At 52.3% G+C, this 19,986-nt stretch overlaps 1 protein-coding gene across 3 annotated transcripts in view; it reads left to right on the top strand.

Moving 5' to 3' along the window:
- GALNT14 (polypeptide N-acetylgalactosaminyltransferase 14) overlaps positions 1–19,986 on the top strand; it is a 210,534-nt gene that overhangs the window by 169,240 nt on the left and 21,308 nt on the right. For all 3 annotated transcript variants that reach the window (XM_060652091.3, XM_060652081.3, XM_060652102.3), the window contains exons 5-9: positions 1,666–1,731; positions 1,904–2,025; positions 9,657–9,744; positions 10,474–10,558; positions 13,837–13,940. In XM_060652091.3, coding sequence (XP_060508074.1) covers positions 1,666–1,731; positions 1,904–2,025; positions 9,657–9,744; positions 10,474–10,558; positions 13,837–13,940 — 465 coding nt within the window. The remainder of the gene's footprint in view (positions 1–1,665; positions 1,732–1,903; positions 2,026–9,656; positions 9,745–10,473; positions 10,559–13,836; positions 13,941–19,986) is intronic.

Below are 19,986 nucleotides of genomic sequence, written 5' to 3'. Positions count from 1 at the left end.
ACAGTTGGGGAAGCATCCTCAGACTTCAAGGGTTGGTAGGGCCGCCTCCTATGAGAGCCATCATCCCAGCATCCTGGGTGCAGTTCCAGGCAGAGCCACCTCTTTCTGGTGACAAACCAGGGGAAGCAGGCAATGGCCCTGGGAACAGCTCCAAGTCCTAGGAGAGTAGAATCTGTCCCCCCGAGTGCCCGTGCTGGCAGCTGGCTTAGGAACCACTACCACCCTGGGGTCTGCTGTGGGAAGGCTATCACCCACACCCACCGCACGGCCTCAGAACCCTGGGAGTAATGCATACGTGAGTTGTGCACTGGGTCCAGAACAATAAGATCAGACTCTCAGTACTTAAACTTGGTGAGCTGATCTCCCTTCCTAGTGAGGAAGCAGTTGGAGGTGGGGAGAAACTCGTCCTGCCAGGTCACCTGGCACTGGAGCTGGAGGAGGGTATGCTGCTGGGTTCACTCAGAAGCGGAGTGGCTTTGTGGTTAGAGCACAGACGGAGCCAGACTGCCCAGCTTCAAATCCTAGACCTATCACTTACTCAATCACTGGCTACGTACCTCAGGCAAATTAGTAACTTCCACGTGCCTTGCTTTCCTTGACTGTAAATGGAGATCATTATAATTATACAGTTTATGTAAGGATTTAAATGTGTTAACACGGGGCGCCTGGGTGGCTCAGTTGGTTAAGCACATGACTTCAGCTCAGGTCATGATCTCACAGTTCGTGGATTTGAGCCCTGCATCTGGCTGTGTGCTGACAGCTCAGAGCCTGGAGCCTGCTTCTGATTCTGTGTCTCCCTTTTCTCTCTGCCTCTCCCCTGCTCACTCTCTCCCTCTCTCTCTCTCTCTCTCTCTCTCTCAAAAATAAATAAACATTAAAAAATAAAGTCAAGTAAATGTGTTCACACATTCAAAGTGCTTGGAACAGTACCTGGCCCAGAGGAAGCTTCTATGAGTCTCTGTTGTCACTCTATAGAGTCCAGAGCCAAAGAGAGGCTAAGAGTGGTAAAACAGTGAAGCAAAACCAACACGATGGGGTCTCAATATGGAGTTCAGAGACTTGGTGGGTCAGGGAAGCAATGGGGCAGGCAGGCAAGCCAGAGGACAGGTCTGGGGTGATGCTGAAGACGGGGTCTCCTGCCCATCCCGGCACATTCCCCTGCATGGTAGAGAGAGAGGTAAGCCAGTTCTGTGATGGGATACACTGGACAGATCACTTGACAGATAAGGTCTCCGGTATCAGACAGGAAACACCACAGTTCATCTCATCCATTGTGTGGTCTCCCAGCAGCTTTTGCTAGACCCCACTAGAGTGAGCAAGAGTCTTGTCTCCTGCTTTTCATGGTCTATAGAAACGGAGAAGAGTCTCCAGGTGGCCATCCCAAGAATTCCCATCTGGAAGTGCTTGCCAGCAAGCATACAGGTACTACTATGTGACCTGCTCCAAAGCGGCCTCCCTTGAGGCCACTTTGCATGGACTGGGCCATGTTTGTATATTGATAGAAGCGATCAGTCAGCCTCATCCAAAACCCACAAACACCCTGGGGGCAGAACAGGGCTCTGCGGCTGGGGGCAGGGACAGTAGGTAGGGCTGCCTTACTTACCTACTCTTCAGGTTCACCTCCACCCCAGGGCATTCACCCCGCGTCACCTTCTGTCTTCACAGCTGATGACTGCAGTCAACTCATCAAGTTGCCCAAAGTGAAATGCATTCGCAACACAGAGCGGCAAGGTAGGTCCGTGCAGCTGGGCAGGACCTTGGAGCATGAGTGTCAGGGATTGGGGTGTGTGTGTGCATCTGGGTCTATGTTCAGTGTGCAGGGGGTGTCATGTGGCTCCCCCCGCGAGCTTGCCGGAAGATGGAAGGATGGGGGCATCCACTTGCCCATTTGTCCCCACTGCAGGTCTGGTCCGGTCCCGGATCCGGGGCGCCAGTGTTGCCCAGGGCACCACTCTGACTTTCCTTGACAGCCACTGTGAAGTGAACAGAGACTGGCTCCAGCCTCTGCTGCACAGAGTCAAAGAGGTGAGTGAGGCTGACTGAGGCCAGGATTCCACAGCCCCCACCTCTTGGCTCTCTCAGGCCAGTACTTCACATATGCCCCCCAGGCCCTCTGGGAGGGGGGGACAGATTGCTGTCCCCTCGTTAGAGATGGAGAAGCTGAGGTAGAGTGGCCTGCCCACGGTCACACGGCAGGGCAAGGCCCGGGACCAGTTCTTTGTATCACACTGTGACCCACAGCAGGCCCGCAAATGGGGCTGCCAACGGCAGCTGATACATGACACGTGCAGTTTCCTGGGCAAGAGAACTGCCCAGAACTATTTCTCCCAGACAGTAGAAGGTTCCAGAAAGGGAGCCCTGATGAGTGCCTTTTGTGAGAAGAGGGCAGCAGACTTTCACTGGGCCTTGTCACCCAATTCCTGAGGCTTCTGTCTTTCCTCCAGCCATGCATCACCCTTGCCCACAGGCCAAGGCAGGTGGGCAGGATGCTTAGAAACCTTTATTCCTTGCCTCTGTCTGCCTTTAGATTACTCTGGAATTCTGTATGTTTCTTCTATGTCTCGGTTACTCCTTTGGAAAGTATGAAAAAAAAAACAACTTTCTTTAATGTTCCCATTGGTATTTTATATTCCCCAAAGTCCGCCCACCCCCATCCTGATCTCCAGAAGTCACCAGTAGGTACCAGCATCAGTGCTTAGCGTTGCTGCCCTTCATTTTCTGCCTGAGTTGACTCCCATGGCCGCTCTGTGCAGTACGAGGTCCGTTACTTTTCACATACACATTTCACAGACGAGGACACAGTGTCGGGGGAATTATGTGACCTGGGCTGATATTCCCTGGCCAGCGCCACCTGCACCAGAGCCCTCCGTGTTGCCTCCACACCATCTTCCCTGTGCAAAATGACAGGGTTGAGGCTGAAAGAATTGGGATATGTGAACCACTCCGAAAAGTGGGAAATCCTTCCCGGCTTCGTTCATCCCGACGAGAGCACCTCGGTGGCCTTGCAGAGTTCTCACACGTGGGCCCAGAGGTTAATACCCATCCTGTGACCGCCTTCCCTGAGACTGGGAGAGCTCAGAACTTAGCGCTGTTTAAGAAAATGCTCTCTCCCCCTTTTTTCTGGCAAAATCCCGCTGAAGAGGTCTGGATTGAGAAATAGTAGGTTATGAACAGACCCTTTAATTTCAGGGCTTTGCCTGGCCCTGGAGGCCCTTCCAGATCCTACCGGTCACAGAGGTGAGGGGGGCGGGGATGATGCTGAAAGTACCAACCCTCTAATCAAGTGGTTGGTTCCTCAGCTGACCAGTCATCTCATTAGCGTAAACTCAGTTTCCATGAAAGGGGATTACTATGAATAACAAAGATGTCCCTGTCCCCCCATCTCTCAGGAAATCCCAAGGGTTTTAGAATCTCTTAGTGAAATAGGGGTGCCTGCGTGGCTCAGTCAGTCAGGTCATGATCTCATGGTCCATGAGTTCGAGCCATGTAGGGCTCTGTGCTCCCAGCCCAGAGCCTGGAGCCTGCTTCGGATTCTGTGTCTCCTTCTCTCTCTGCCCCTCCCCCACTCTCTCTCTCTCTCTCTCTCTCTCTCTCTCTCTCTCAAACATAAATAAACATCAAAAAAATTAGAAAAAAAAAAAAGAAGCTCTTGTGCAGTGAACCAAGATCAAAAGCCAGGTATATATTTCTTCTTATATCACAATATCACAGTGTACCACATTTTTTAATTAAGTTTTTCATTTTAATTCAATTATAGTTAACATAGAGTGTTATATTAATTTCAGGTGTACAATATAGTGATTCAGCAATTCTGTACATTACTCAAGGCTCATCATGATAAGTGTACTCTTAATTCCTTCTTCTATTTCCCCCATCCCCCCCACCCACCTCCCATCTGGTAGCCATCAGTGTAGTGTGTTCCCTGTAGTTAAGACTCTGTTTCCTGGTTTGTCTCTCTTTTTTCCCTTTGCTCCTTTGTTTTGTGTCTTAAATTCCACATTTGAGTGAAATCACATGGTATTTGTCTTTCCCCAACTGGCTTATTTCGCTTAACATATACTCTAGATCCATCCACGTTGTTGCCAATGGCAAAATTTCGTTCTTTTTATGACTGAGTAATATTCCATTGTATGTATACAGCATATCTTCTTTATCCATTCATCAATCAGTGGACATTCAGGCTGTTTCCATAGTTGGGCTATTGTAAATAATGCTGCCATAAGCATTGGGGAGCATGTATCCCTTTGAATTGGTGTTTTTGTATTTTGTATGTTGAATACCTAGTAGTGTGATTACTGGATCGTAGGGCAGTTCTATTTTTAACTTTTTGAGGAACCTCCATTCTCTTTTCCAGAGTGGCTGTACCAGTTTGCATTCCCACCAATAGTGCATGAGGGCTCCCGTTTGTTTCTCCACATCCTCACCAACAATTGTTTTTTGTATTTTTAATTTTAGTCATTCTGACAGGTGTGAGGTGATACCTCATTGTGGTTTTTACTTGCATTTCCCTGGTGATGAGTGATGTTGAACATTTTTGTATGTGTCTGTGGGCCATCTGTATGTCTTCTTTGGAAGAATGTCTGTCTATTCAGGTCCTCTGCCCGTTTTTTAGTTGATTGGGTTTTTTTGTTTGTTTATTTCTTTCTTTTTTTTTTTTTTTTTTTTTGGTGTTGAGTTTTAAAGTTCTTTATATATTTTGAATACTAACACTTTATCAGGGAGGTCATTTGCAAATATCTTCTCCCATTCAGTAGCTTGTCTTTGAGTTCTGTTGATTGTTTCTTTTGCTGTGCAGAAGCTTTTTATTTTGATGTAGTTCCAATAGTTTATTTTTGCTTTTGTTTTCCTTGCCTCAGGAGACATATCGAGAAGAAAGTTGCTATGTCCAGTGTCAGAGAAATTACTGCCTGCGTACCACATTTTGTTTATTCGTTCCTCTGCTAATGGACATTTGTGTTGTTTCCATCTTTTTACTATTGTGAATAGTGCTCCTGTGAACATTAGTATGCAAGTTTGAGTGCCTGCTTCTACTTCTTTGGGGTGATACCAACCAGTGGAATTGTGGGATCATGTGGCGATTCAGTGTTTGATCTATAGGACCCCCCCCTCAGGCTGATGTGGCCCTGCAGGATATGTTAGGGGGCCTTGCTTTTCTCAGACAACCTTATGGAACCCTTTCCAACCCAGTGCCTATGAGGCCATCACAGAAGCCCTCTCTGAAAAATATTCTCATTTTTGCATCCCTGGTCAGCCTCACCTGCAGGGCAGAGAAGCCTTCATCGTTTCCCCCTCCTGCGTGTGAGTGCTCCTTGCCACCCAGTGCTCCTCCTGTGGCAGTCACTTGGCCCCGAATAGAGCTCATCCTCCCGGGCTGAGCTCCGGATCCCCACCGCTGTCTGATCTAAAGCTTTAGTAGCAAGGGACTGGCCGGACAAACCCTGGGGCCGTGGTCTGGCTCTGCCCCTTGCAAAGCACCACAGCAGCCTCTGTGGGCTGCAGAGGTTTTCTCCAGACCCTGGCTCTTGTTGCTAGAACATTCCACTGAGACATCCCTTCCAGGACAGGGATGTGGGCGTGTGTCAGCCTGTGTTTCCACACGTCTTTGTATTGTGTCTCGTCTCAGAGTAAAACGTGATTTGATCTTGTGAGTAGAAGTGGAAATTTTAAGCTGTAATTGGAGTTGGGGATTTTCAAAAATAGAAAGAGATAAGAGAGAGGCCGAGTTTGGGCTGTCAGAAACCGTCCTCAGCTGGTCTTTTCCACAAGGAACTCTCTCGCGTCCCGTCTCCTCCCTTCAGCTACACGATGATACTTGAAACAAGCACCAGGTTGGTTTTAATTCTTTTAACAGAAGCCTCTTTCTCCCCGCTCCTTATCTACATATCTCTTCAGTAGGAAAAAAGATTTTAAGAAATTTCAATCCCTTTAGCATTTGGTAAATTTATGTAAATAATGGCTTACATATGCTTCAAAGCCTCTCACACGCCTCCCTCTCTTCTTCCACCCAAAAGCCCTGTTAGGAAGGCAAGATGGTTTGGCAAATAATAATTTGTCTTCACTTTATAGATGAAGAAACAGTTCCTCAGCGTGTGCTGGTTTGCTTAAGGTGACGTGAATTCTAGATAGCAGTGTCAGAACGAGAACCCAGGTCTTCTGTCCCCTCCTCGAGGACCCCTTCCTTCTCCCCCACCCCGCCCCTCCAGCCTACCTTAGAGGCTCCGTCATCATCCTCCAGTGCCTGTCCTCTGCCTTCCCTAGGCTGTGAGGCCGTATCCATCTTTGCACCTGCCACAATTCCTAAACCATAAGAGGTGCTCAGTAAAGCTGGTTCACCAAGTGAGTGACTGATCTCTCTAGCTTTCTGAGTGCCCATTCACAGTGTAGTTTTAGTTACGTGAATGGGTGGAGGAAGGAGAGGTGTACCGCACAGGTGATCGATGGCCATTGGCTGGTGCATTCAGCCTCTGTCATTGCTACCAATGGACTTGTGGGGGGGTGGGGGGGAGACAGGGTCCAGGCCATGGGCCTGCCAGTGACTCCTCCAGCTGCCTGCTTAAGCCGACCTGTGGGCCTAGCCTTGAAGACCAGCCAACTGGAGCTCACGGGCCAGCACCTGTGGTGGCTTTGGGTATCTTTACCGGAAGTCCTTCCGTCCCTGAGCCTGTAGGAGGAGAGGCCATTTTTCTCAACTGTAACTGACCCATCCGCTTTGCTACCAGCCATCGACATAGTACCCTCAGAGCGAGTTAACAGCCAGCCTCTTGAGCCGACGCTGATGAACACCTGCTGCCCAGCAGGCCGTGGGCTGGGGCTGAGTGCTGCGCAAGTGGAGCAGATACTGACCCCCAGTGTCACTCAGATTTGCGTCCTGGCTTTAAGGGTCACGTTTAAAGTCTCGTGCAGCCTCTTTTTAAGGACATGGCTTCACACAGCACTGAGCCCCAAACATCCCTCATTACCCACCTGGTCTCCATGACTCTAAGCAGACACCACATATGAACTGTGATAGGAGTAATAGAAGGGCAGAAGCCCTTGGAACATACAGGGACGGTGCACCAGAGCCGACGCACCCTGGAGGCGGAGCCCCTGGGTGGCTTCTGGGGAAGGCTGTGGCCCAGGCAAGCAACCAGCATTTTCCCAGGCAAGCAACCAGCATTTTATTTTGCATTTCAATTTCCAAATATTGAGGAGAGATTTGAAACACCAGGATTGCGGTGTGGGGGTCCCCAGACCACCCGCAGATTCAGTAATTCACTAGAAGGACTTGGAACTTAGCAAAGCTATTATATTCATGATTACTGTTTCGTGTAGCAAATGGAGACAGGTTAAACTCAGCAGTGGGAACAGGTGCATAGAGAGTTCCAGGCACAAGCTTCTAGTTGACCTCTTTCAGTGGGATTATACACACGGCACTCATTTCTCCCAGCAGGATGTATAACAACATGTACAGAGCATTTCAGAACAGGAAGCCCACCCAAGCCTTGGTGTCTGGGCTTTTTGTTGGGGGTCAGTCACCTAGATGTGGCTGACCACCCCCCCCCCCATGGTCTCCATGCCCCTCCGAAGGTCAGGTTGAGTTGGTACCACATGACCCAAGGCCCTCATCATAATAAGTCACGCTATTAGCATAGACTGTCTGGTATATCTCAAATCTCCCAGGTAAACAGAGACACTCTTCTAGGCAGGGCATTCTGAGGGCTTAGGAGTTACTGCCCAGAAGCTGGGCAAGGGCCAAACATATCTCTGGGCAAGAGTAATTCTCTGCTGCACAAGCATTGACATAAGGACTTAGTGAAGCTGTAAAGACCCAAACGCTCAACAAGCCAAGGCAAAATGAGGACTTTGTCAGACTCACAGAAGAAGTTCAGTCTCCGAACTTCCGCAACCATGTCAGAATTCAAGTCACAAGGATGTCTTTGAGGTTGTGTCCGTGGGGAGGTATTGGTGTGGATGGCCATGCGTGGGCACGTGGTGCGTGTGCACACTCAGAGACGCACAGTGACAGAGCCTGAGTGGTGCCTGGAGAGCAGTGGCAGCTGGGCAGGTGCTGTGTCGACTGTGGAAGGAGCATCTGTGTGCGGCCCAGAGGTAGAAGCAATGCATTGAAAATGAGCATTTCTTTCCACATGGGCCCCTTGCCTTCCGAGGTACCTTGTCACTGTCAGGATGAGTCACACGTGGAAGCTGAGGGCCAAATGAAGTCTGTGAACATAAAAACAGGCACCTGGCGAGTCCGAGCTTAAAATAAGGAGACAGCCTCATCTGGGAGAGAGATTGAACTAGGAAATGAAATGGCGACAAGGAGAAGTAGAGGTTCCTGCCTGTGCCGGCAGGTGGTAGGTGTGGAGGATTGGAGATGTGGTCCCGCCTGATTTCCCCGACCTGCTGGCTCTCCCAGGCTGCTTGGTTTCCATTTGGCTGTGGAGTCTCCATGTTCACATCTCCTTTACACTGCCCCCAGCTTCCCCTCCCGCAAGCCAGGTACAGGGTGTTCACCCAGAGCAGGGAAGGCTTTAAAAATATATGCAGCACCTTGACAGCCCCCAGGAGCTGGTGCCTCTGTCTTGCATATTTTGAGAATGTTTCCTGGGTGACTTTGATGCCTATAGACATGGGAGCCTGAGGGATACAGCAAGCGAGGAAGCCGGAAAGGGAGATACAGGCCTGGTTTTGGTGGTCTCGAATGCCAAGCTAAGGAGTTGGAACCTTATCTTGCAGGCAGTTCAGGTTTTTAGCTGTTGAGCGCACAGTGAGATTTTCACATCGTAATGACAATTTCGGCGGCCGCCGAAGGGAAGAGAGTGGGATAAGGTAGGAGTCCACTGCGGTACGCCAGGTGTGAGGGGGAAAAATGGAGGCAGGACACACTCAGACGAGCAGTTTCAGAGTTAGATTCGACGGGTGATGGGCAGAGGCGAAGTTTTCTGCTTTGTGCTAGGGAGACGAAGGGATACGTGATGGTTCTGTTAGCAGAAATAGGCAACCGAGGGAAAGGAGCATGTTTGGGGGCAAGATGATGAAGCCATCACTGAAAGCCCACAGGTCATCCACGGAGGTGGCCAGTGGCATACCGGATCTGAGTCTGGAAGGAAGGGGGTGAGTCAGGACTGGAGGCACCGATCTGTGACCATCACAAGTGACGCCTGAAGTTAGGAATGTCGAGAGATGCTATTCGTAAACGTAGGCATAGAATGAAGGTATTTGGAAATTCCAAAGTGCTTTTCCTGTGGGTGTGTGGCTTCTTTTCATGGGACTGCAGGTAGAGGTCACCTTCCGGGCTGGCTGTGGCCTCTGCCTCCTGAGACCCCACTGATGGTGAAGGACTTTTAGAGCCCCCTTCTTCCTGCTTTCCCCCTTCTTCGTATGCATCCCTCTCCAGCCGGCCCCTGCCGTGTCCCCACCATGCTCCGAAGGCCACTGTGGCTGAGAAGGACTCCAGGAGTCAGAGAAAGGCTCCTGGCGTTTTAGGCAATGGAAACAGAGAGGTCGCGGTACTCCATTTTCTAGATGAGAAAATTAAGATCCAGAGCTGGCAGTGCTTAGTCAAGGCCACAAAACCAGCCTGGCGTTACCAGGGTGAGGCTCTGCCAAGCTCACTGATTCCCAGCCCGGCTCCTTGGCACCACAGGCTGAGCCCGGAGTCTGCTGTCTTCCAGGACTACACGCGGGTGGTGTGCCCCGTGATTGACATCATCAGCTTGGACAACTTCAACTACATCGAGTCCGCCGCGGAGCTCAGGGGCGGTGAGTAGGGCCAGCACCCCTCCCCAGCAAGGACTCGCTGCTCCTCCTGGTTGTTGCATTCAAGGGGGGAAAGTGGGGGAAGCGTCTGCTGGTGGTTTTGTCTGGAGCGTCCAGCCCTGAGTCCTATAATGCTGGTGGCTCCATTGTGGCCTTACCACTGAGGCCACGAATGGAACAGCCAGGGGAGTATGTAGGATGATGCCTCCAGCCCCCAGAGCCCTGGCTCTGATATGGGCTTGCTCTGGGACCTGAGAACAGGAGGGAGGCAAGGACCCCCCAGCTAGGCAGGGCCTGACTTGTTCTGTCACCTCAGCACTGGTCGCCACGCTCTCTCTGACGCCCACCAAGGTTCTGCTCAGGGCCTAGTGCTGGTTCCCCAAAACTGATTTGAGGTAGCTCAGCCCCTTACAAAAACCTGCTGGCGCCTCCCCAATGCTCCAGGCCAAGGGCCACGCCTGTAACTACCCATCCTGTCGCCCTTAGACTCTGTCACAAGTGACTCTATCGTCTGCCCTTTATCCTCTCACTGCCCAGCAGAGAAGGCTCAGAGAGGCAGTAGGAGGTAGAGAAAGAGAAGCTGTGGGAGGGACATCTGGCGGCCTTCTTGCTGACCAGCCTGGGACCAGCTTCCCCGGATGCGTTCATGAGCTTCCAGAAAAGGGACGCATTGCACAGGCTCTGCGGGGGCACGTGAGAGACCAAATCAAGTGACTCAGTGCTGTGTTCCAGGGTTTGACTGGAGCCTCCACTTCCAGTGGGAGCAGCTCTCCCCAGAGCAGAAGGCTCGGCGCCTGGACCCCACCGAGCCCATCAGGTAAGTCAGGGCAGGGGTGGCTGGGCAGATCTGTCACCACTCGGTCCTTCCCGCTGCCGCAGAGTGTAGGAGGCATTTCACATTGGACACTCAGGACTGGGCAGAGACCAGGAGAACCCTTGCCAGGCCAGCCCCCCTCTCCCCTTACGTCAGGAGTTTCTGTCTTCAAGGAGACGTCTCCTGAGGGGACAGGGGCCTGGTAAAGCCTGTGCTGAGGAGCTGCCCGGTGTCACCCTTCCCACACATGCGCCTCGTACTTACACTTCCCGCGAAACGTTGGGAAGTTGGGACCAGATGGTCCTGTTTGAGCCTCTGACTGGGGAAAAGATGGTTCCTTAGGGCCAGAGCTGAGGTACCAGGCAGGATTCAGCCCAGGAAAGGTCAGGTCAGCAGTGCTGTAAGCAGAGGCTGATCTCAAGGCCTGGCCACTGCTGCTTGTTAACAAACACGTCTGGGGCGCCTGGGTGGCTCAATCAGCTAGACATCTGACTCTGGCTCAGGTCACGATCTCACAGTTCATGAGTTCTAGCCCCGCATCGGGCTCTGTGCTGTCAGTGCAGAACCCGCTTTGATTCTTTGTCTCCCTCACTCTCTGCCCCTCCCCAACTTGCGTGCATGCACTCTTTCTCTCCCTGAAAATAAAATATATACAAACAAACAAACACACATCTGCTGTGTCCTGTCTGAGAATGAGATGGTGGCATCAACTCCAGGCTCTTTTGCGGGCGTTCTCTCCTCAGGCCCTTGCTATGATTCGCTGCACATGGTGGCAGGATGGCCGCCTGGGGCCCAGGACCTGTCGCGGGGCCAGGGGTAGAACAGAGCATGGTGTTCACCCAGCGGGGAGCCTGTGTCCTGAGCACTGAGAACGTATGGTGTGGATGTTCCTACCTAAGGCTGGTGCACGTGTCCCAGACCTGTTGGGGAATCTCCAAGCTGACAGCTATCTGCTTCAGGTGGGGTGTCAGGAGGATAAAAGTGCTTGGAGAAATACAGACAAGACCACTAGGATGCAGTTTCTCTGGCCGGTAACTTAGGGATGCCCCACATTCTTCATGGGCATCTCCGTATCTCTGGACCTGCCATAGAGTAAACGTTTGCTCACTTGTACTGAATTAACTTAAGAACATAACTCAGATTGTGAACCAAGGAGCTATGAAGAGCCAAATGGGGACACTCCAGAGAGACGTGTGTGTTCAGGAGAGCTCTACCAGGGACCTCTGTCTCACCTACCTGCTGGCCTCTCCTCCCTCCTCCTCCAGCTGTCATAATCTGGAGTGATGCCAAGAGGGAGATTGGAGCCAGATGGCATGCTGGCTAATGCCTTTTCTTTCTTTCCCTTTCTTTCTTTCTTTCTTTCTTTCTTTCTTTTCTTTTTCCTTCCTTCCTTCCTTCCTTCCTTCCTTCCTTCCTTCCTTCCTTCAATGTTTATTTATTTATTTATTTTGAAAGAGAGTACACATGTGAGCTGGGGAGGGGCAGAGAGAGAGGGAGAGAGACCATCCCAAGCAGGCTCCACACTGTCAATGCAGAGGCCAATGAGGGGCTCGATCCCCTGAACCATCAGATCGTGACCTGAGTGGAGATCGAAGAGTCGGACGCTTCACCAACTGAGCCACCCCAGCACCCCCTGCCCTTTATTTCTAAAGGGAGAGTAGAACCTTCTTCCCACACTGAGAGCTCCATGCAGCACACATCAGCTTCTCAGCTACCCAACAGTGGCAGCACATGATATGGTGGTGGACCACATCAAGGACAAAGGGGGCGGTGGTGCAGCCACCTCCTGGTATTACCCTTCTCTGTCCCAGTGGTGGCCTTCTGAGGGTGGGCTCTTTTCTTGTGGGAATATCCCTGCTCCCAGAATGAGTGTTTCCCAGCATTAGGTCAGTTTGCAGGAAATAGCAGGGGGGCGTGGCTTTGGGAGACCTGGTTTCTGGACCTCCTCTCCATCAACTAACTGACGTGGGTGAAAACTGCCTTCACCCTCTGGACACGCTGGATGAGGGGCCAGGTCCCTGAGGGCTTGCCCACCTCTCCCAGCCACCGATCCTTATAGACACACGTCCCTAAACTTGCTGGCTTATTTGGTTGGACTCTGCTATCCTTGTCTGCCTTCCTCTGCAACCTTTTCCTTTCCAAGTGGCTTCTCTGGCATCTCTCTCAGGCACCAGAGGCAGGGGAAGGTGGGGTGGGATCCCACGGGAAAAAACAAAGATGAGGGTGTATTAGTTTGTTGGGGTTCCTGCAGCAAAGTACCACACACAGAGTGGCTTATCGACAGAAATGTATTGTCTTGCAGGTCTGGAGGCTTGAAGTCAAAAATCAAAGTGTCGACAGGGTCGATTCCTTCTGAGGCCAATGCTGGCCTCTCTCCTTGGCTTTCATGGGGCTCTCCTCTCCGTGTCTCTTCACATTATATGCTCTCTAGGCACGTCTGTCTCTCTGGCTCTGTGTTTCCTTTTTTTAAGGACACTAGTCACATGGGTTTGGGGTTCACTGTAATGTCCTCATTTTAACTTCTATAGAGACTCGCTCCTTAAATAAGGTCACATTCTGAGGTACTGGGGGTTAGGACCCCAACATAGGTGACATAACCCATGATAGAGGGGTAAAGAGGGAAGAAAAGGAGAACACAATCTCAAAAAATGGATGTGCAATTTTTAAAAAATATTTATTTATTTTTGAGAAACAGAGTGCAAGCGGTGGGAGAGCAGGGGGAGAAAAGGAGGAAGACACAGAATCCAAAGCAGGTGCCAGGCTCTGAGCTGTCAGCACAGAACCCGACGCGGGGCTCGAACTCACAAACTGGGAGATCATGACCTGAGCCAGAGTCAGACACTTAACTGACGGAGCCAACCAGGCGCCCTAGGATGTGCTGTTAACAGGTGCTGCCTCAGTCTTCCTTCCCTGCCTGGTCAGTGGCCCGCTGCCCGGGTTCCCAGTAATGGAACCCCCCAAGAGAGCCACGCTGGGCAGGGCCTGTGGGAGAGGCCAGTGAAGGATCCCCAGGCCCTCAGAGCAGCAGTGTTCTGAGCAAATCCCAGCTCCCCCAACGGAAGGCATGCTGATGAGTAAATTAGCCTGTCTGTGAGGCCGGGAGATTTAAAATCAAAAGAAAAAACTCCAGAGCATGTTCTTGTTTTAGGTAATAATGCATTGGCCCTGTGAAGAGGAAGAGAAATGGGGAGAAAATTGTATTGAGCTCTGCACTGCCAGGGCAGATGAATGTGACGGCGGTCTCTCTCTCGTAACTCCCTCCCTTCCTTCCAAATGCATAGGACTCCGATCATTGCTGGAGGGCTCTTCGTGATGGACAAATCCTGGTTCGAATACCTGGGGAAATATGATACAGACATGGACATCTGGGGTGGAGAGAACTTTGGTGAGTCACTGTCTCTGCGTCCTGGGGCCGGGTGGCATCTCTGTGTCCTGGAACCACGTGTACCTGGGGTGAGGGCCTGGGAGGGGCCAGTAAGTCACTCCTTGGGAGCAAGGCCAGTGGGGGCACCGGAGGAGTGGTTGCCAGGAGGGTGGAGGTAACAAGGCATTTCTCTGTGGGGCCACACGGATGCTGAGCACCAGGAAAGCCTTCCCGGGGAAGACCGTGAGGGGCAAGTTGAAATGCAAAAGCCAGGAAGACTAAGGAGGAATACCAAGCCGGAGGCTTGAGCCGGGAGCTCTGAACTGGGGGTCTTGGAAGGGGCCCGGGGATGGAGAGGGCTGACAGTGACCCCATGACTTGGGTAACATCTGTTGGCTGCTCTGTGCACACAGCACTCAGCACCAGGGTAATGAAGAGGGTCTGGGGTCGTCGCCACAGAAGCCCAGGAGCATCTGGCCCTTGTCTTTTAGTGAGAGAGAAAGGGGTGTGGGTGGAAGGGGTGCAAAACTGTGCAAGCGTGTCTGGCTGCAGTGGTGTGGGCCTGCATTCTGCAGCTACGGGAGAAAGAGCAGTCCGGGACCTGCTCGTGTAGCTCGTAGCACTGAGTGAGCCCGGAGCTGCCTCACGTAGTAGAAGTGCGACACCAAGGTGCTCCTTGCGGTTATTGTGAAACTCCACAGAGTCGGGTCTGTAAAACTCCCAGAGCCATCTGCACACAATGCCAGCAGGTGTTGTGTTGGTTTCCTTTCCCTGCTCCCAGCCGGCAAGATCCAGGAAGTGACCAGAATATGGGCTGGGATTCGATTTTGTTCTGTTCCTAGCTGTCTCTAGTGCTTATGGTAGTGGCCACCTTGAAGGTGGCTTTGGTAACTACTGAGAAAGAGAGGAAGAGGCCAGAGTGTCACCGGGGAGCGTTGGGCACAGGCTCACGGAGCAGTGATGTGGCCTGAGAATGACCCATGGGGCTCGTCTGGGCATTTAGCAGTAATCTCATGCATTGTCCTCTGCCAGTGTTTTTTCCTGTCCCTGCCTCCAGAGTGTTTTATGGCTTTCTTCCTCAGTCACTAAGAGTTATTTTCCAGGAATTTATGGCTGCTGGCCTGACCCACAGCATCTGTTCTCCCAAACTGGGCAGTGTAGAGAAACCCATCAAAAGTATACATCTCTTGCCATCAGGGGCCAGATTGGAAGCTCAACAAACGAGCAGAAAACCCCAATCCCACGAACCAAACTGCCTCCCCTTCCTGGCACCCGTCCCCTGGAACAGCCTGGGGAAATAAATCAGATATGGGTTTGAGATCAGCTGTGCCTGCACGGGCCCAAAAGAGCTCAGAACCGGGTAGACCCTTGTCGATCCCAATGGGGATGAGATTTCTGTCTTTCTGGGCAGCCCAGAGCCCAGGACATCGTGCTGCTCAAGGTGTCTCTCATGATCCTCTCATGTGCTCCGGCCTTTCCTGCTACAATCAAACGAATCCTTTCTATAGCGCTTTTGACAGACATCCTGTCTCTGCTCAGGTGCTGTTTATGACAACACATTCACTGCTTCACAGTTCAGCACATGCTCTTGTTGTGAATTTTTGTGTTAAACTGTTAGAAAATTCTCCTTGGTGGTAACCCATCTCCCTCTAGCCTCTGTCTGTTGGGACTTGTTCTGCCCCCTTGAACCCTACAAAGTGAGTGTGAGCCTTCCTCCACGTGGCAGTCGCTTTGGGATTCAGGCAGCACGTTATTTTTAATGATGGCACATTCCAGCCCAACCTTCCAGTACCTTCTGTTTATAGCAATGTTGACACACATCTGCCCACATTAAGTGGCAATCTCAGCTAGCTGCTTCCGGTCGTGGGACATTAACAAGTGCTGATTCCACTGGGGAAGTAGGGAGGAGCTTCTGCAGAGGTGTGGGAGAGGCATTTTCTGATCCAACACAAATTTTTTTTTTTTAATTTTACAATCCACAAAAAAGCACTACAGACAGCTATCCCAGGAAACACCGCTTTCTCCCATCCCAGCATCCCGTTATGTTATAGCCGGCTCTCAGCACTTTGAAAGCCATTTCTGGATTTTGTTTTTATTTTTTTTTAAGCATTTTATATGCCAGAGGATGCAGGGCTTCTCCAACGGTGCGTATGTCACATGGGGCACCCCAACTCTGCATGCGAACATAGGTAGGCACCCGAGTGGGCACTTGGAAGAGCCCATCAGGATGGGGATGACGATCGGGGGTTTAGTGGGGTCGGGGAGCTCTCTAAGCTTCAGGGATGGTGCTGAGGGAAGGAATTCTGGCTCCAGGGTGTGGCAGGGGGGCCTCCCCGCAGCCCAGCTCACCAAGTCCCGGGATCCGCACCCGAAGCATCATCGTTCACATCCACCCCTCTCTCCAGCCCCAGGACTATTCTGTTCCCCTCAAAGCCAGCCTCCCACTGGGCCAGAGAGCACTGAAATGCAGGTCTCTCCCACTTACCAGGCGTGGCGGCCACCGTGGGTGCTTCTTGTCCTAAGGACGAGGCCCACACCCCTCAGCTGAGTCCCTCCTGGTGTGTGCCCACCTCTCCAGCCATCAGTCCGGAGGCACAGCCCCAACATGCCCGGCCCTCTGCAACCACCTGGCCTCCCTCCTCCACCGAGTGTGGACTCCACTGCACAACACAGCTCCAGGGCGGCCTCACCCAGGACTAGCACACCTTCCCTGCCCGCTCTCCCGCCCACCCCACTCACTCTGGGCCCCTCCACACCCAGTTCTCCTCTCTACGAGGCCTGGGCCCTCTCTGTATTTGCGTTCATTCACCTGTGCCTGCCGCCTGCCTGCCGCTAAACCCGGGACGAGGCAAGAATATGCCTCCAACCTCTAGTTCTAGAGGCCTAGAACACTGGAAAGTGCTGGCTACCCGTGTTCCAAACCAAGGGACTGGGAGCTGGCGAGTAGAGTCTTCTCCAGAGCCCCCAGCATGGAACGTGATGTTCGCACACCTGGATTTGGGCCTTGGGAGGCCCTCAGCAGGGGGCCCAGCCAAACCCACACACCAGGTTTGTGTGGCCTTTGTTATGGCAGCAAAAGTGACGATTACCCTCCCCTGCCCCAGGGCAGCTTGCTGTAAGTAGATAAAGCTAATGCCCCTGCTACCCCTTCAGACTCAGGGGTGGGGGGTGGACAGCACCTGCTAAAGGAGCATGTATCTGACCTGCTGGACTAGTTTCTCCCTGGAACCTTCTCTTTCTGCCTCTCCCTCTTCATGCTGGATGGCTCAAGGTGACAGAGATGGCCTCATCTGAGAAGAGCATCCACATCTGATGAAAAGTCCTCTCCCCACAGACAGGGAACTAAACTAAAGCAGGTCACAGCTCAGTTCCTTCTCTGGGCCGTTGGGCCGAAGCTCCATGCCCCGATGAAGTCCCCCAGGACCATCCTTTCCCACTGCCCCTGGACTTCCCCACGTCTACCCTGGGCCCAGCAGAGACAACACACATGGCTTGTTTTCATAGGGATTATGGAAAGATAAGTGTGCCACCTTGGCATTTGCAGGCTTATGGCTCTGGGTGACCATGGTGGGCCTGTGGCTAGTGCCTGTTCAGAAGCTAGGGGCCTGGATGCAGCGAGATGGCCCTAGATGGTATGAGGTGTGGTTTTGTAGACCAGAAAATGATCTCTACTCAAGTCCATGCATTCATTAAAAACTAATAACAGAGTTTCCAGGCCCAGAAGGTCCTGAGAACTTAAAGATCATTAAAAGGAGCCGGGTCTCTATGGCCACATTTGTATGCGTGGACTTGTGGAGAACAGTAGCCAGGTAAGTGCCCACCACAGCTCACTCCACTCCCCTTGTCCTGAGTAGGTTCCCCTTGGCCAAAGGCAGAACGGGTCCTCCTGCTGTGTGTACAATGCGTGTCTGTATACGATATGTGCAGCTCCACGTAAAACAGGATCATTGAAGTCGGCGGAGCCTGTGTCTAAAGCGCCCTCCACCTGTGTTTAGAAACCCGACTATGAAATGAAATTGGAGCCTTGACGGGTCTGGCTGAGCAGTGGTGTTCGGATGGCTGTGGTTTGTTGTCTGGGGAGAAAGCGTCCCCTTTCCCATCCAGCCAGTCATGGGCTTGTCAGGCAGAGGTGGGTCTAGGGGAGGGCAGGGGTGCCATGGGGACCTGGTAAGACCTGGTAAGTGGGTTGATGAGACAGAAGAAAAGAGGTGAGAATGGAGGGTGGGGAGGGCAGCTTTCCGTCAAGCATGAGTCTGATGCCTAAAGAAAATAAGATACCAGCGCCGTCCCCTCCCCACCCCCCCCCCATGAGGGTGGAATAATGACACGTCTCCCTCCCTGGAATTCAGAGTATATTAGGGCCTGCGTGACATTCATCACCGTGGAGATGGTGCCGGCGCTGACTCAGCGAGAACCCCCTACAGATTCCCTACAGCATCTCTTTGCTCGGCCTCCCCACTTATGAAAGTGATGACTCTGCAGGAGCAGGAGCCGCAGACGTGGAAAGTAGAGGGTCTAGGCGGTGCCTGGAGGGCCCGCTGCCCCACGCCTCTGTCCACAGCACTTCTGACGCACGAGCCCCCGCTGCGTGGGGCCTCTGGGTTCTGAGACTTTCCCAGGTGTCAGCACGTATCTGTGTGGACGGTTATCCTGATGTCAGTGGTGTAGACAAGGACAGGGCGACTCCATGTCCTGGGTGCTAAATATCCCACACAATACACCTGTGAAACATCACACCAATCTGCACCCCCAGGCTGCCCGACTCTGGGGGCAGTACCGCAGTGCAGGTCAGGCCCCGTGTCTCCCTTCACCCCAGTTGTAGCACTCAAGATTCCAGAGCAGAGAAGCTGTTAGCGCATCCTGGGCCTCAGGCACTACGGGCAGCATCAGCCAGACCAAAGGGGCACAAAGACGGGCATTTGTCACGATTGGATGAGTGAGTGGAGGAAATGCAGTGTGGTGGCTGGTCATAGGTGAGCCTCTCCTGTTGGCCGATAAAAGCCTTGAAGCCAGCGTCTTTGCACCCACCACACCTGCGTTGGCCGACGGCTGCTGCTGAGTGCTGAGGGCAGGTGGAGGCAGGGTGAGAGCGGAGTTCAGGAGTGGGGATATGTGCTTCAGTCCCCAGGAACCCTCTGGCAGGTGTCAGGTCAGAACCACTTCTGCATCATAAAATAAGGACATCCGTGACCAGGAACAGGGTTGTTAGGATGACTAATAAGCTACCACCTGAGGGAGGACAGAACAAAGCACAGCCCAGGGGTAGATGAAGAGGTCATTTTCCTCCCATGGCTCACGTTTGCAGAATTGAGATGCGTGGTGATTTTAGGCTAAAGCAGCAGCCACAGGAAAAGGAGGAGGAGGAGGAGGGATGGTTTAACAGGTGGAGGAGAGGAGACAGGCTGTGGCAGGCTGTGGAAGGCGAGGACCGGGTAGGAGATGAAACGCATCTGCTGGTGTCCAGCACTCCCTGGCAGAGGGTCAGACAGCCTTGGAAGTTGGCACAGGAGCCAGGAGCAAGCTAGGGCTGGCGGGATGGAGGGGAGTCCTCAGCATCACGTGAACCATGGGGCCAGCTGAGGAAGCAGTGTCAGGAAGACACCGAAGAGACAGAACCTCAGGGTGGAAGAATGCCAGAAGACCAGAAAGAAGGTGGAGAAGAACCAGGGTCCGATGACTGCTTTCCGAGGTGGGGGGGGCCTGTGCATGCCGACGGGGGGACAAAGATGGAGAGAGAAACAAGATCCTGGGCATGGGAAGCACAGAGGCAGAAACAGGTTGCAGGGGTCTGGGGGGGCGTTGGCGAGAGATGGAACTAAGGCAAAGTTTGGAGTGATTCGCTTTGCAAATGAGGAGGGACATATGTCTTATTTGAATACATGGAAAGGAAGAGACCACAGCCAAAACGTATGCGTATTTTTGGAGGAGGGCTGGCACAAAATTTGTAGGTTATATCTAGTAAACCAGATCTCCGTCTCTAGTTTTGCAAGATGAGAGGGTTTTCCTTTTTGGGAACTGGAGCAGACCGTATTTTGAGATGCTGGAGAGGAAACGAGGGGAGCACAGT

The sequence above is a fragment of the Panthera onca genome, chromosome A3 (assembly GCF_046562875.1).
Source record: "Panthera onca isolate mPanOnc1 chromosome A3, mPanOnc1 haplotype 2, whole genome shotgun sequence".
NCBI lineage: Eukaryota > Metazoa > Chordata > Mammalia > Carnivora > Felidae > Panthera > Panthera onca.
This window is presented reverse-complemented; position numbering and strand designations above follow the sequence as displayed.